At 39.4% G+C, this 17,577-nt stretch overlaps 1 protein-coding gene across 2 annotated transcripts; it reads left to right on the plus strand.

Moving 5' to 3' along the window:
* Positions 1-2,062: 2,062 nt before the first annotated feature.
* Positions 2,063-14,895, plus strand: LOC141340912 (uncharacterized). Of its 2 annotated transcripts, XR_012356602.1 has the most exons (7): positions 2,063-2,102; positions 4,299-4,348; positions 4,439-4,844; positions 5,281-5,332; positions 13,092-13,349; positions 13,516-13,607; positions 13,816-14,895. XR_012356602.1 is itself a non-coding variant. In XM_073846027.1 (4 exons), the coding sequence occupies exon 1, from the start codon at positions 9,116-9,118 to the stop codon at positions 12,377-12,379; it is 3,264 nt and encodes a 1,087-aa protein (XP_073702128.1). In that variant the 5' UTR covers positions 9,103-9,115; the 3' UTR covers positions 12,380-12,931; positions 13,092-13,349; positions 13,516-13,607; positions 13,816-14,895. The 2 variants fall into 2 exon arrangements, 1 of the variants encoding a protein (XP_073702128.1); XM_073846027.1 differs by lacking the exons at positions 2,063-2,102; positions 4,299-4,348; positions 4,439-4,844; positions 5,281-5,332 and adding an exon at positions 9,103-12,931.
* The last annotated feature ends 2,682 nt before the right edge of the window (positions 14,896-17,577 follow it).

Here is a 17,577-nt window from a genome sequence, read left to right on the forward strand (position 1 = left end):
AATGCAGCTTTGGTGAGTAAGTTTTTTTTTTTTTTTTTTAATAAATAAATAAAATGTTCTTAAATATTTTAATGTTTTGGCCTCCAGTGTGTAATTTGTTTTAGTTGCCTTAAATGTTTGTAATTATTGCTGCGGTTTCCTCTATGTTGTGTAGATGTGGTGTTATCTAAGTTTTTTTGTGTCCTGATAATTTTTTTATGTTTATTAATTATATATGTGCCTAAAAGTATATATAAAATGTGCCACAAACATATATTTGGACATAGACAGCATATTTATATTTAGCATGTCTAGTTTAAGACATAGAAGAGGTATACAGTCATGGACAAAATTATTGGCACCCTTGGTAAATATGGGCAAAGAAGGCTGTAAAAATAAATCTGCATTGTTTCTCCTTTAGCTCTTCTAGTCAAAAATTATGCAAAATTCAAACATTTCATTAAAGTTAAACAATTTAAAGTGAGGTGGAATATAACTTTATGAAAAAAGGTTTTTCTCAAATACACCCTGGCCACAATTATTGGCACCCTTAGAAATTCTTATGAGTAAATTATCTCCTAAATATATTTCCATTGAAATTTCCTATTTCTTAGCACACCAAGGTGACTGGAAACATGATGTTGTCCAGTCATGATGTCTTGGTGCACAGATGAATAAATTTTAGTAACACAAAGCCCAAACCAACCTAATCATTCATCACAATGGGTAAAACCAAAGAATATACTTCTGATGTACAGCAAAAGATTGTTGATCTTTACACAATACAAAGTGGCTTTAAGAAAATACTTAAAACATTAAATAATCTCATTTCCAAAATCAGGGAAATAATTAAGAAGTTTTTATGGACTGGAGATGTTAAAAATCTGCTTGAAACATGATGTGTGTCAATATTATCTTAATGTGCAGCAAAGAGAACAATTTAAGTGCCCAAATACTCTTCAAAGATCACAGATGGAAAATTGCAGAAATCAGTTGAATTTTAGTATCAGGAAAAAAATAAAAATAAAGGAAAACTGCACCTCCATCACAACAAGTCATTTCAGACACTGTTCAAGAAACAAATAATCTGCTCTCATGCAAAAACAAACTCCACCGTATTAATTTACCATACTGGAACTTCAGCCAGGACTGGCTTTTATTGCCATATGAAATGAGAATTTTTATTTTATTTTGGAGCTAGAACACATTAAAGGTTTTGGTGCACACAGGGATAAAAAAGTGCCCCATGTCCACATTTAAATATATGACCAGATGTTCTTTTTTGTGGACCTAATTTTAAACCAAAGGTCCTAGACATATTGTTCAGATACATGCCATCATGTTTTATATCAAATACCAACAGATAAAAAAAGGTAAAACTGACTTGCTCAGTTAGAAATATTATAATGGGTCATGGTTAGATCTTCCATCACAACATTGATTCAAAACAAACATCAAAAACAACACAAAAACTGGTCACTGAACACAAAATCAATATTCTGCCATAACCATCCCCTGACCTGAATCCTATGGAAAATCAGCGGGATAAACTGAAGAAGAGTGAGCACCAACATTTGAAGGATCTGGAGAAATTCTGTATGGAGGAATAGTCTAATATCACTTGCCATATATTCTCAAACCTCATCAGGCATGCAGGGGGGGGGGGGGAATCAAAGCTGTTTTTCATGCAAATGGAAGAAACAACGCAGATTTATTTTTACAGCCTTCTTTGCCCATATTTACCAAGGGTGCCAATAATTTTGTCCATGACTGTACTAAAAGTTGTAGTTGTCATTCCCATTATCAAACATTCAATTATTATTTTTTTCTTTCTTTCTTTCTTTAGATTGATCATTGAGCTTTATCTCCTGAGCAATTCTTGAGGTTTGTTGCATTATTTGGTTTTAAAACATTTAAAGGTGCACTATGCATGTTCAAGAAAATGTGAAATCTTTTATTGTTATCAGAGAACTGAGTGACATTTTAATGAAGGTAATTGGGAAACTTGACAGTAGTTGTAGCTTATAGGGTCAACAGATTTGAACAAGTTATGCCTGATGTTTTATTTTTCTTTTCATATTACAGCATTACGAGCACTACAACTCTCCACTGCACAATATCTGGTAGGTTTTTTGTTATGGCTAAAATATAAACATGTGACAAAGCAATATTAATCATTGGGGCATACAGTATTCTCCATTTCACATAATTGTGGAATTCTGTAAAGTGGGGAATGTCAGTCATGTATAGCCCATGTGACATCAGTGGTGAAGCAATTTTATGAAGCCACGAGAATACTTTTTATGCACAAAGATAACTAAAATAACAACTTTATTTCACATCGCCTTCGTCAGCCTAACACTATCTTGGAGAGTATCATGATGCATGAGCGCACTTTCCTTGGATGTAAACAATACATACTGCTGACGTAGAACACATGTGCCCCACGCTTTGTTTATGTTTAGAGGAAAGCATGTGCACTGTGATACTCTACAATATGGCGCTAGGCTGACTCAGAGCAGAAGAATTGTTGAATAAAGTCATTATTTTAGTTTTGTTTTTAATCACACAAAAGGTATTCTTGTAGCTTCATAAAATTACGGTCGAACCACTGATGTGGACTATTTTGTTTGTGTTCTTGGTACTTTTCTGGGCTTTGAATGTGGTAGTACCCTTTCTCAGAGAGGGCCAGAGAGCTCTTGGATTTCATAAAAAATATTATTTATGTTCCGAAGTAGGGATGCTCATTTCGGTTAATTTTCCTGACCGACAACCGCTGCTCGTTATCCGATCATTAACCGTTAACTGATAAAATTAGAATAATACATTAGTTTAAAATAAAAATAGAATGCACGAGTATCTGTGATGATACATAAAAATACAAGCAAATGTTTTATTTTAACGTGCAAACAGCAGCATACAGAGCAACAACAAAAACTGCATTCATATGCTCAAATTATCACGCATGAGCAGCTCTTCTGAGAACAGAGAAAATCAGAATGAAAAAAAAAAAGAATAATATAAATAGGCCTACACTAAATATGTATAAATTAAATAACTACCTAATTAAGATGACAAAACTAAAACACACTGAATCCTTCTATGCGCTTTGAAGAAAGGTACCGGTCTTGTTCTTCTCGTCGGACATAAAAACATATAGCAGGCCAGCTTATACCTCCGTTTTTAACATGTGGACACTACACGGATAGACTGGGACGCTGTCTGTTAACTCTTAGATCCGTGACAAAAACACTTCACAAAAATCCTTTCAATTTGCGGTTCGGGTCTTTTCATCCACTAGTCATATGTGGAGAAACGTGTTTTCACAGCGTTCAATAGCCAATCACAGACATTTCTGTTGATTACATTATAGCAATGGCCAATCAGAGGCGGCTATGTTACGATCCTCTCACCACTCAAAGTGCCGGTTTCAGTTCTGCTGAATTCTATACCTCCACGAACTCTCTCATTAAAACAAAGAAAGTGTAGACATGATGTAAATAAGAGATTCATTGTACAGAGTAAAGGTTATTTTATTACTTTTTATTAACTTTGTGAGATTGTGATTAACTACAGTAATGTATGAGTGACAGCTTTCCAGTGATTGTAAGTGGAGCGCACACTTTTTAGACTATAATTAATTCAGAATTTGAATACATTTATTCATGGATTCACTCTCTGATAACCCAATATCGCCATTGCCATCGTGTTGCATAGGCTACTTACACGAGTTACACAAACTAAGAGAAGGTAAAGCAGGTGCTTACTCAACGAAATATGTCTGGACAGCCGCACTTTTACACGCGCCCGCGAGTAAACATTATTTTTTCTTTCACCATGCAGCAAACTTATATATATATTATTATTATTATTATTATTTTTTAACCGTTTAACTGATAGTAATAATCAGATTAAATTCTTACTGACGGTTAACGGTTAAACGGTCAATATGAGCATCCCTATTCCGAAGATGAACAAAGTAAATTATATATCAAATAAAAGTTTAAAATGGTTCATCTTTTGAAACCCATTTTAAAATTTGACATTGTATTACAATGGAGATTGTACTGCTAATTCATATTACAGAATGTATTTGTGTTTAAGTTTGGATAGACATGAAAGTGCACTATGTTCAAAAATGGGGGTGATAGATGTCAGCTTTAGGTTTCAGTATGTAATTCATTTATATTGAAAGTCTGAACGTATGGATGCCTTTGTATATTGATTTTTTTTAATTAGATGTTGAATATTGATCTAATTTCACATAGAAAGGTATTTATCTTTACCTGTGTGTTTGTTTGTTTGTTTTTGTGTTGCAGACCATTTATTCGGGGCACGACCTACATTTTTCTCTGCAGCTGAACACCTGGTTAGTGTGCAAAAGGCCTTAATCATGCTCTGTATTTTTCTTTTCAATCTGATTATCTTTATAGTTGCCTAATATGTCTTTCTTTTTCAGGTTTTGGATTTCCTTTTCCAAGCAGCAGTTCATCTGTATTTTTTGTCCTAACCCCCCCGTCCCCCTACCCCAACCCCTACCTACAAAAAAAAAAAAAAAAAAAAAAAAAAAAAAATTTAAATACTAATTTTACAATTTGAGTTCAAATATTACTGTTCTTTTAAACGTTAATTTTACTGCTAGGTTAATAATTAGTTTAATCTGCTACTGTTCTTTTTTTTTTGGGAAAAAAGTTTGTTCGTATTAACACCAGATTCAGTTTATTTTATCTTCTACTGTTCTTTTCATTGAAAAAAAAACAAAAATAACTGTATTTGTAAGTTGTTCTTTTTCTTGTCAATTAACCAACTTGTTTTTTTTTTCTTGAGAATACTTTGCAGGTTGTATTGCGTCCGCATTTTGTGAAGTAAGTGACTATTATTTTAAAATATCCTGTGTAAGATGAGTTTTGAAGACATCACTTGTTGACTGTGAGATTCTGTTCGTACTCATAATGAAGCAAAGGTGACAGTTGTTTGCTAAACATTTATTTAAGAAATCATTTCACATCACATCAACTGCATATTATTATTATTAATATTATTGAAAACAAAACAGAACAGATGATTAGCACTGGTTTGTTTACATACATGCAGCATATGATGGTGTTTTCAGAGCATCTTTGCAGAGAGAGCATCTCATTTACACAATTCCTATTGTTAAATTGCTAGCGGAGTTGGAGAATTCCCAACTCTTTGACCAAATTATTTATCTCTAATTAATGGTTTGTACAGATATGTCGTGCATTATTTTATCTTGTGTTTCATGTTTATTTTCTTGTATTTCCTCTTGTTCTTTTAAAGGATGCCTCGGAAAGGAAGGAGATCTCAGGCTCAAAAAGTTCGTTGGATGAAGGTAGACCTGGCAGGACTGGCAAGTGACAGTAAAGATGTTGCTCAATATTCTGATAGACAGGCAGATGGTGGCAACAGCATGCCTAGAATTATATCTTTGCAGGCATCTCATTGCCAGAGTGATACTAGGTATGATGTTTTCTCAAGAAATCATCAATGCACATGTATAGCTCTGACATTCCTTGCTTACCACAGTGAGGGAACTTTGTTCAAACAGCCTGATCTTGACAGAGTGCTAGAGGAGGGTGATGCTTTATATGTCGGCATTAAAATGCAACTTATTGCTGAAGAAAGATTTGAACAGGATCATCTAAGCATGGATGAAGTACCTGTAAGCATCACAACTTCTAACTACACCTACAACATCCAAAAGTCAGAAGTGTTAAGGGGATACTTGAGAGCCAGAGGAACTCCTGAAATGGAAGGCTGGTGGATTCCTCTTAATGAACGACTTCAGTGTCTCTCAACAGATGTCAGCCATGCACTTCTTATGGTTCCTCCAGAGTGTATTGCTGTATTTAGAGACAGATCTGGAAGATATGGATATTTTGATTCACATTCCAGAACTGCTGAAGGTTTGCCACATCCTGATGGAACTGCAGTTATGCAAACTTTCACCAATCTGAATTACATGATTCACAGACTACTTTATCTTTTTCAGTGTCATGGTGATCAAGCTGGCTATGAATTCATGCCTGTTTCATTTGAAATGGAGCAACAGTCAGAGAGAACCATGTCATCTTCAGCTTGTGAGTCACTCTCACAAGTAACATCATCTCTGCCCAATCCACAAAGAAATGCTGGAATCCAGATCGCTGAAAATCTTGTTTCTGCACAAGACAAAAACAGAGGTGTCATAAATGTCATCAAAACAAGCAAACAGCGAAGAAAAAAAGAAATGCGTAAAATGGCTAAACAGTGTACAGGACCTGAGAACACAACTCCACATTTTGAAATTCGAGAACAAAAAAGAAGGGAATATGAGAAAGAGAAGTATGCCACCAGTTTGCAGTTTCGAATGAAGAAAATGCATGTCTCCAAGAAGTGTAATCAAGATCTTGTTGTCAGAAACAAAAAGAGGCACTACTTTGTTAGGAGGTACCACACTGATGCTGATTTTCAGAAGAAAATGAAGGAATGCATGGTCAAGAGGTACCACACTGATGCTGTTTTCCAGAAGAAAATGAAGGAATGCATGGTCAAGAGGTACCACACTGATGCATTTTTCCAGAAGAAGAAGAAGGACTACATGGTCAGGAGGTACCACTCTGATGCTTTTTTCCAGAAAAAGAAGAAGGACTACATGGTCAGGAGGTACCACACTGATGCTTTTTTCCAGAAGAAGAAGAAGGAGTACATGGTCAGGAGGTACCACACTGATGGTTTTTTCCAGAAGAAGAAGAAGGACTACATGGTCAGGAGGTACCACACAGATGCGTTTTTCCAGAAGAAGAAGAAGGACTACATGGTCAGGAGGTACCACACTGATGCTCCTTTCCAGAAGAAAATGAAGGACTACATGGTCAGGAGGTACCACACTGATGCTCCTTTCCAGAAGAAAATGAAAGACTACATGGCCAGAAGATACACAAGTGATGCAGACTTTAGGTCACATCACATTCTACTTTGTACTCTCCAGAAGAAACAGAGGTGTCTCGCTGATGCTGGATTCCACATTCTTCACAAGCTGAGATGTGCATTAGGGATAAAAAGAAAATACAGGCCATATATTCTTTCCAACCAGGACACACCCAATTCTGACATGTCCAACAGCTTGGTACAAAAGGCCATATCTGCATTTCGGTGTCAAGTTGCTCATGGTCCAACTTACGTCTGCACAGTGTGTCACAGGACTCTTTTTCCGAATCAAGTCAAGGTGTGCAATAGAACACAATACGTCAAGAATGTTCTTGTTGCAGCCTCTTGCTTAACCGGAAAATATGTTCATGCTTGTGACAGTGCCTGCACAGTTCCTTGTGCAGTTCCAGGAGAGAGAAGACAGGAATGGATCTGCCACACTTGTGACACTCATCTGAAGAGAGGATTTATGCCCTCTATTGCAGTGGCAAACAAACTTGAATTGCCTCCCATCCCTGCAGAACTACTCGAACTGAACGTGCTTGAGCGACAGCTAATTGCCAGGATTGTTCCCTTTGCAAAAATAGTTGCATTGCCCAAAGGACAGCAAAGAGCAGTGCATGGTGCTGTTGTGTGTGTTCCCTCTGAGGTGGAGCAAACAGTCAACTGTCTGCCACGGCCTAGCAGTGAGTCCCAGCTTCTACAGGTAAAGCTGAAAAGGCACATCAAGTTCAAAGGATACCAACACTTCCATACGGTGAATATGCATAATGTGCTAGCCGCTTTAAGGAAACTGAAAGCTACGCATTCAGAGTACAGGGACATTGTGATAAGTGAAGCTGCCACATTTGAACTTGTCCCTGATGATGAGCTGGATGACACAGCGGAGAAACAGGAAGTTGTTGCCTCTGAACAGGATGACCAGAATGTCAGCACTGAGGAAAAGGATGAACTCAGGCCTGGACTCACTCTGGACACATGCATGCAGCCACTTGACATTGGACAGGACTTGCTGTCGTACGGCGAGGGAATTTTCAGCATTGCGCCTGCTCAAGGGAAAAAGCCAGTCGGATTTTTCCGGATTCCAAAGTTGGAAGCCATGTCTTTCCCTGTCCAATTTTGCACTGGACAGAACACAATTGATGAGGCGCGACAAGTTGCATTGTCACCGAGCATGTACTTCAATGCTAGACTGTTCTGCGTGGATACTCGTTTCGCCAAAGACCAGAGTTATCTCTTCTTTGCACAGTTTGTCACTGAAACGCACATGGCTAGAAACAGCATGTCTATCCAGTTGCGAAAAGGCAAACCCGTTACGAGAGATGGACGTAGGATCTCCAACAAGCTTCTTCAGGACGATCGTGAGGTCGAAAGGCTGGTCCACAGCCGTGACGCCACAAGGTTCATGCAACCCTTGAGGGGCACTCCATCTTACTGGGAGAAAACGTTGAGAGATCTACAGGCCATGATCCGGCAGTTGGGGACTCCAACTTTTTTTTGCACTTTTAGTGCAGCCGAAATGAGATGGCCGGAAGTGATAACGGCAATCAAGGCTCAGCAAGGTGAAGAGGTTGACTTTTCGGAGCTTGACTGGACGACGAAATGTGAAATCCTTCGAAGCAACCCCGTCACCGTCATGCGGATGTTTGAGAAACGGGTGGATGCGTTAATGACTCATCTGCTTTTGTCACCTGCTCAACCCATCGGTGAAGTCGAGGATTACTTTTATCGAGTCGAGTTTCAAGCCAGAGGAAGCCCTCATATTCATCTGCTGGCCTGGGTGAAGGGGGCGCCAGAGTTCGAAAATCAGTCTGATAAAGAAGTGTGTGACTTCATTGACCGTTACGTTTCCTGCCAGTTGCCGGACCCTACCACCGACCCCGAGCTTCATAAAATCGTCACCGAAGTTCAACTTCACAGCAGGAAGCACTCCAAATCTTGCAAGAAAGGAAACCTGTTGTGTAGGTATGGGTTCCCTAAACTCCCCGTCTCTGAGACCACCATCACCCGTCCACGACCACCGCGTCCTGAGGAAGAGGAGGACGAAGACCCAAACCGCCCAGACGGAAAGAAGGCAAGACAGGAAGCTGTCCGAAAAGCGATAAACGACGCGAGGAAGAAACTCAAGCCGGTGTGGGATTTGTTAAATGATCCCCAGGCCTCCTTTGACAGCTTGTCAGACCTGCTGGCCAAATGTAATCTGTCCATGAAGGATTACAATGGTTACGTTGAGGCATTGAGCACTTCGAGTGTGATTTTGCTGAAGCGTGATCCAAAGGAGGCTTGGGTGAATGGATACAACCCAGATCTGCTGAGGGCATGGAACGCCAACATGGACATTCAGTTTGTTCTGGACTCTTACAGCTGTATCATGTACATGCTGTCTTACATTTCCAAGCCAGAGCACGAAATGAATGATTTCCTGAAGAGCGTCATCAAGGGTGTTCGCGAAAGCAACGTGAACGAAGAGGACGAAATGAAGAACATAATGCAGGCCTATTCCAAACACAGGCAGGTGAGCGCTCAGGAGTCTGTGGCAAGAACATGCAGCTTACCAATGAAGAAGTGTTCGCGAAACGTTGTGTTTATACCGACGGATGACGACGCCCTGAAGATGAGTTTGCCCCTTAGTGCCCTGCACAACAAAGATCCTGATTCAGAGGATGTCTGGATGTCAGGTATGATAGACAAATACAGAGCAAGGCCTCAAACACTGGAGTTCGAGATGATGTGTCTGGCGGACTTCGTCTCCAATTACCGTGTTGTGTATGGTCGGCAAACTCAAGGAAAGAATGTCCTCCGACTGCTCAACGGTATGGGCTTCATTCAGAAGAGGACTGTTGGTAAGGCTGCGATCATCAGGTATGCTCGGTTTTCGGAGGAGAAGCAACCGGAAAAGCATTACGGAAGACTGGTGAAACTTTATGTGCCACATCGCTTCAACGAACAGCTGAAACCCCAGCGATATCCAACTTATCAGGAGTTTTACAAAGGTGCGTTTGTTGAACTCCCGGCACACCCCGGGCTCCTGATGCCTGTCTGCGCCATAGTCAAAGCACACCAGGAGAACTATGAAAAACACAGCAAAGAGGTGGATCAAGCATTCGAACAGCTGCAGCGGGAAGGACCACCTGAGAATGCTTGGACCGCCTTTGCGCCTGAAGTTGACGTAGATCGCCTGGAGTGCATAGCGGAACGAGAAGACGTCGATCCAGAAGAAGATGAACAAGACGATGTCCCGGAATACCAGATTCTTCGTGGAGATGGAGACGGAGTCGTACCACAGATAGAGGCACCACAGATGACTGCTGAATTTGTCAGGAGGATGTTCAGGAGTCTAAACGAGACGCAGGCAGCCATTTTTTACGCTGTCCGCCAGTGGTGTCAGAAGCGTGTGTGGGGTCACAATCCAGAGCAGTTTTTTTACTTTTTGTCAGGCGGTGCTGGCTGTGGGAAGTCACACGTCATCAAGTGCGTACACGCGGAGGCAACCAAGATTCTGCGACAACTCCCTCGACTCCGGGAAGAAGGGGATCTCTCAGTGCCTACGGTGCTGTTGTCTGCTTTTACTGGAACGGCAGCATTCAACATCTCCGGTAAAACGCTGCATTCCCTTTTAAAGCTGCCACGGAGTCTGAAGCCACCATACCAGGGACTTGGAAACTCCCTTGATGAAGTGAGAGCAGCTTTACGCGACGTGGAGATCCTTATCATCGACGAGGTATCCATGATCTCAAAGGACATGTTTGCTTACATCAACTGGAGATTTCAGCAGATCAAAGGCAGCAAGAAGCCTTTTGGAGGGATCTCTTGTCTCGCCGTAGGGGATTATTATCAGCTGCCCCCGACAGGTAAAGCCAAACCGCTGTGCGTGTTTGAAGAGGATGTGCTGGACTTCTGGAAGGACAATTTTCAAATCGTCACCCTGACAGAGATCATGCGCCAGAAAGAAGACCTCGCTTTCGCTCAGCTGTTGAACAGACTGCGAGCAAAGCCGAAGGACGAACCTCTCAGGGAAGACGATAGAGCTTTGTTACTCCAAGCTGTGAAAAATTCAGAAGACTGTCCGCGTGAAGCTCTGCACATATTCGCCACCAACAAAGAAGTCCTCAAGTTCAATACCGAGACTGTGCAGGCCCTTTACACTGACATCATAACAATTGATGCCGAAGACTACAGGAAAGACCCCACAACAGGAGGGATGAAGAGACTACGCAAACCCGCCACTGGAAAAAAGGACAACTTACTTGACACCATAGAAGTTGCCGTGGGAGTTCGTGTAATGGTGACCAGGAATCTGGACGTAGAAGACGGAATCGTCAACGGATGTTTTGGCAGGATTGCAAACATCGTCACCAAACAGAAGGATGGATTCGCCACAGTGGAGATGCTAGGCCTTCAACTCGACAATCCAAACGCCGGCCAGAAACACCGCAAAAAAGTAGGAGGTGAAGAAGACGTCTTGGTCTACATCGAGAGATCCGAAGAGACTCTGAGGAAAGGAGCGGTTCGTCGTCAGTTTCCCATCAAGTTAGCTTACGCCTGCACAGCCCACAAAGTTCAAGGCATGACGATGCAGTCTGCAGTAGTGTCCTTGAAGAAGATTTTTGAGCCAGGAATGGCCTACGTTGCCCTTAGCAGAACCACTTCCCTACATGGATTACACATCACAGACTTCGACGAGAAGAAGATATATGCAAATCCTGAAATCACAGCCTCTTTGCAGGCCATGAGGACAGCACCAGTCGAAGAAATTATGCCACTTCTGCGGCACGTTAGGGAGAACAGGCAGGAACATACCCTCACCATCATTCACCACAACACAGAAGGACTTGGACCCCACATTGAGGACATCAGATGGCATCATGAGCTGCGTCACGCGGATATTCTCTGTCTGACGGAAACACACCTGTCCGGATCGTCTACTTCATCGGATCTCCAATTGGACGGATATAACCTATTTACCCGCAACAGACACGTCTCCTACTCCACGCATCAAGACATTGGGAAGAAGAACGGAGGTGGAGTCGCAATATATTGCAAGGAGCACATTCCAGCTCAGCCCCGGCAATATATACAAAATGTGACCGATCTGGAGTTCGTTGTCATCAAATTAGATTCGCCAATAAAGGCAGCCATCGTAGCTGTGTATAGGCCGCCACAGTACAACATTGGTGATTTTTTGACTAACCTGAAGGGTATGCTGGATTATCTTGACCTCGCACACGACGACCTTGTCATCATCTGTGGAGACTTTAATGAGGACCTCCTGCACACTGGGAAAAAACCTATTCTGGAGTTGTTTGAAGCTCGAGGGTACACTCAACTGATTACAACAGCGACGACGGACAAACACACACTACTCGATCATATCTTCATTTCGAATCCGGACCTCTGCCTTCAGTCGGGTGTTATACAGAGCTACCACAGTTACCACAATCCTGTGTACTGTGTTTTGCGTTTGACATAGGTGGTTTTGTTTTGGTTGTCGTTGGGAAATGTTTTGCAGTGTAATGCCAACGGGTTGGCTTGCATGGTTGTGTTTGTGTTATGCCATACAGAACCGTTGGGACCAAGCATGCATTAACGGTGCGGGTTGGGCTTTCCGACAGCCTTAGCCAACGGGTTGGCGTGTATGGTTGAGTTTTGGTGTTAGGCCATACGGAACCGTGGCACTGTGCATTCATTAACGGTGCCAGTGGGCTCAGAACAGCCTTAGCCAACGGGTTGGCGTGTATGGTTGAGTTTTGGTGTTAGGCCATACGGAACCGTGGCACTGTGCATTCATTAACGGTGCCAGTGGGCTCAGAACAGCCTTAGCCAACGGGTTGGCTCGTATGGTTGAGTTGTGGTGAGACGTATGGTCGTCTTGAGGTTTTGTGGCGCTGAGCTACCAGGATACAAGAGCAGTACCTACAGCTGCAGGAAGGACGAAGATAGAAGTAGACTGGCAGCTTCAGGGAGGACACTGGCAGCAGCACCAGCGATAGACAAGATACAGTGAGCTCCAGGGAAGCAGTAAGTGAGTAACAGCACTAACATGAAGATAGCAAGGTAAAGGGGGAGGTAGTAAGACAATATTATATTAGAAGTTTTAACTTGAATTTGTTCGACAATCTGTACTAAACGTATTATATGCAGTTCACTGTTATTCTGTCATTAATATGTGCCCTTCTGTAAAGTTGCAGGAAGAGACAATAGCAGTCCTGTCCAAGACTGGATGCTACTCTGCAATATACCATCCAAGCTAAGTGTTTAAACATTTTGATTCAATCACTGTACTACTGCACATCATAACCACATTTGTAGGAAAATGTTAATCCTAATCTCATTTTGATGTTGATGTTTTCCAGCAGTTGTGCAGTTGAAGTCAGAATGCCTGAGAAGATCAAGTGTGCTACAACACTAATGATGACAGCATCTGAATACCGGCATCTGTGGTAAGCATAAGATTAGAATTGGTTTAGAAGTTTGGAAGATTGTTTTGTGACTACATAAAAATTAGTAGTGTCTTTCTGTAGAGTTAAGTTGTGAATTTACTTTTATTTACTAGTTTATTAGTATTTGTGTATGATAATGATCCCATTATTCATTTATTATTTACAGGATGGGATCAGTAGTTGATGGCACTGAAGACAGGAGTAAGGCCAATGCTGAAGACAGAAGAAGCAGAGAAATAAGCATACTAAAGCACTGATGTAAGTTCATAAATACTTCTAGTAAAATCTAGTGTTTCAGTCCATTTTTATTATACTCTGATCTTAGAATTTTAAAGTGTAAACGGTTCTCCTGGAACACAAATCACACCTGTCTTTCAAACTTTGTTTTTCGTAAGTCTTGATGAGTCAAAACAATTCAAATATATTTACTAACGGTATCACATCTGTTATACTTCCTCTATCACAGGACATCCAGCCTGCAAGACGAGTCAGATCCAGTGACTAGATGAGGGGCGATCCTCATCTAATAATCGGATGACCAGTTAATGACCAGTTAATCTTAATATGTTTAGAAATTATTTGACCATACAACATAATTGGTTTAATTTCTAAATATATTAATATTTCATATATTAGGTCAATTGATTTACATAATTGGCTTATTTTTAAATATATTAATATTCCATATATTAGGTTAAATTAATGTGTTTTTGCAATGTCTGCGCCATGCCAGAGGAGGATGGGTGTCCCCCTTTGTTGAGTCGGGTTCCTCTCAAGGTTTTTACCTCCTGACTTTATGGAGTTTTTTCCTTGCCACTGTCGCCATTGGCTTGCTCACTGGGGGTGTTGTGCCAGATCCTGTCTCTTTCTCGGGTCCTTTCCAACTAGGGCTTCCAAAACAGGGGTTTTTAGTTGATTAAAATTGTGTAAATAATTAATTAGTATTAAATTAAATATAGGACTGCACAATTATTAAAAATTAAAAATGAACCATGTTATGGCGATTATCAAAACTAAACCAGCTGCAATTCTATAATTCTATAATAATAATATAATGTGTATCTATCTGAGCATCTGCATGTATTTACATTTATGTGACTATGTATATATCTTTATTAATTTATATGTAACTGTCTCTCTCTCTCTCTCTATATATATATATATATATATAATTATAAACATGATGTTTAAAATAAGTGTTTTACGATTTAAAGCTTAGTTATATTTTATTATATATTGAGTAACATAAATTTATTTTATAATTCTGTAAAGTAAAATGGTGATATATTCATATTTTATATTAGACAGTACAATTGTCGCATTGCAACAGTAATATTTCGGTTTTCACTTTTATAATTTTAATAGTGGTAATACAATAAGGGTATAATATTTAAATGACTTCACTGAAATAATGTTTACTGGTAGTCAATAAAACACTTTAGGATCTAGATGTGTGACTGGGATCAGGATTGGTGGACAGGATTTGGCACAACAGGTGCTTTTTTTAATAATTTTAATAAACATTTTAGGTGAATTGGCAAATCAAGCCTGTTTGTCTTTATTGAATGGTACATTGAGATGGTAAGAACTAAATTTTAAATAAGGTTTATACATGTCTCTAAATGAAGACCACATTAAGTGTACATTTATTTATTGTTTTATTATTAATTGTGCAAATTAACTTTGTGTACTTATCTACTTCAAGACCACAATATGTCTGAATATCCAATAAGCAAACTTTAGTCTCTAAACCTGAAAAAATCACACTCTTATTTGATCTGGAGAGGTTGTCATTAATCATTTGAGTTTTCACTTCTTGGATTGCTTTTATAGCTAAGAGGAAGATCATTCACTGCTTATATGTCACTCATGTTGAACTGCATGCTAGTACTGCACATGCTATATTTAGTCTGTCATTCTATGGCAGAAATAATACAAGTGTTATGCAGGTTTGTGGTTCTAAATTAAGCAACATTACATTTTTATAACCTGCCTTGTCTCATCTGAACAAACGTCCGCTTTACTTTCACTTTGTGCTCAATATATAAAGAAAAGATAAATGTTTCTACATGATTGTACAGTTAATAGAATCACACTTTCACTATGGAACCTGTTCACAGACTTTTGTGAACTTTTGAGACTCCACCAATCTCAAGACCATGACATCCAGGAGCTGGCTCTATCTCATGCCTTCTTTCCCAAGTCTCTGGAGCATTTTGGAGAACCAGGTTTGTTTACCAGGGGACCTTAGTGGACCTCTCATCACTTGATATAGCAGTGAGTGACTGACAATTTTCAGTAAAATATTGTTAAAACTATTGATGTATGTATTTATTTTTTATTGATTAATTATAAGTTAAACGAAAATCCGATAACGGAGTGTTTGTGGGGTTAGGATTAAGACGCCCGTACTAGTCTCTATGAAGTGGTCGACCCGGCTTCGATGCTGCCATCTGGCAAGCTTTTTTTTTAACCCTTTCAGTGGTAAATTTAAAATATTCTGGCATACCGCAGGGAGTGATTTTTTAAGCGAACATTATTTTAGTCGTTCGTCATTATTGTTTCCATGGCGACGCCACAAGCTTGTCACTTGGTACAACACAGACACAATTACACTGTATAAAAGATCGCTTTTAATCCGTTTTTCCTTTTTTATTCAGAATACTCACACACATGCTTACCATGTCGTGAACTATCTGATATTCCGATTCACAAATATGTGTGAATTAGTCTGCTTCGTTGTTTAAAACCCTATATAAATGACCTGGATCGTGATCTATAATGTGAGATGGTCACCGCGTCACCGAGATGTTCGCGCTGCCGTTCAGAGAGTCCCATCAGCCGTCTGACAGCTTCTGTAAATGTCTTTTCAGTTAGGAGACGATATGAAAGATTTAATAAATGCTCATTTATTTATAATACATCCATTGTACTTATGTTAAATGTATATTCTATTCATTATAATGCATTTTTTACTATATAAAATATAACGTGGTTTTGCAGGAATTCTAATCAGGCGCTAAAAATAATACCAATTAGAAGTCAATTGACCTTATGCACGCAGCGTTCTTTAGAACTTCCGCATAAAGATAAGCCAGCTCGTAAACTTCCGCTGAAGCTCATATTCTATGTGCTATATATTAGGTGGACACTATTGAGACTCATCTACTGCCTCGTTCTTATCAGAAACTGAGAAAAATTATAATTGCAACATTATAAACAATGTTAGCGGCAAGAACATTCAGATTCATATTATTTAACAACATTTAAATGCGGAGCCTGGCAATCCCCTACTCTCTGTATCTGCAATTCTGCATAGTTGTACATTTAAATGCTGACAGCTAAACACTATCATAACCTGTTTAAGCTAACGTTAACTAGCTAGCGATACTTCTCTTCAAGGACATCTTAATCGTATTCTAGATAATCACTAACTTGCCTTCATAGTCATGAACACATTTTTAAAATCTTGCAATATTTTAAAGCCTTTTTTATTTTCTAACTCTACAGCTGTGAAATAAAATGTACTTCAGGGACTCACTTTTCATTCATAAAAACGGCATCGGAAAAAAATGGCTTTTCACGGAAAACAACGTCTATTTATGGAATTACCCATATAACCAATAGATGGCAGCAGAGGATTATTTATTGTGAAGCTGACTTTTAAAATCCCTATATATTTTTCAAGACGTCTTGCTTTTTGATTTATTATAAAATTACTAGTATAATAAATTGTAGTATTATTGATGGTATAATGATTAAATAATGCACTCAATATGAATCAATATGAATTTGAAATATTTTATAAAATTTAATAACTACATCTTTTAAGTTTTATCTTGAACTGTAAAAGCTATTTAATAGCCTATATTTAACCAACACAAACTTGCTACTGCTGTAGTTCTGTTACTGTGAAATTAGTCTGAATCATTTAAGCTCTTTTTTGACATCAGCTTGTCATTTGTTTGGTCTGGTTATTACTGTCAATCATAGCAATGACTCGCGCATATTTAGCCGATTTACTCCCGTATTTTTTTAAACTGGCATTTTTCATTCTTGAAACGGTGTACATGGACGTTTGTTCCTCTTAGACAAACAACACTTTTCTTCGATTGTGAATGTATTATGTAGAGAAAACGAACAAAGTGCGCTCATATTACGCCACAGTACAGTTGACCGGAAATGACTTAGCTGGCTTGAGTAAACAAGGAAGTAATTCGTGCATATG

This window comes from Garra rufa, chromosome 8, assembly GCF_049309525.1.
Source record: "Garra rufa chromosome 8, GarRuf1.0, whole genome shotgun sequence".
Taxonomy (NCBI): Eukaryota; Metazoa; Chordata; class Actinopteri; order Cypriniformes; family Cyprinidae; genus Garra; species Garra rufa.

Excerpts from the sequence above, each read along its gene's own strand:
- LOC141340912 (XM_073846027.1), top strand. The coding sequence starts at position 9,116 with ATGAAGGATTACAATGGTTACGTTGAGGCATTGAGCACTTCGAGTGTG.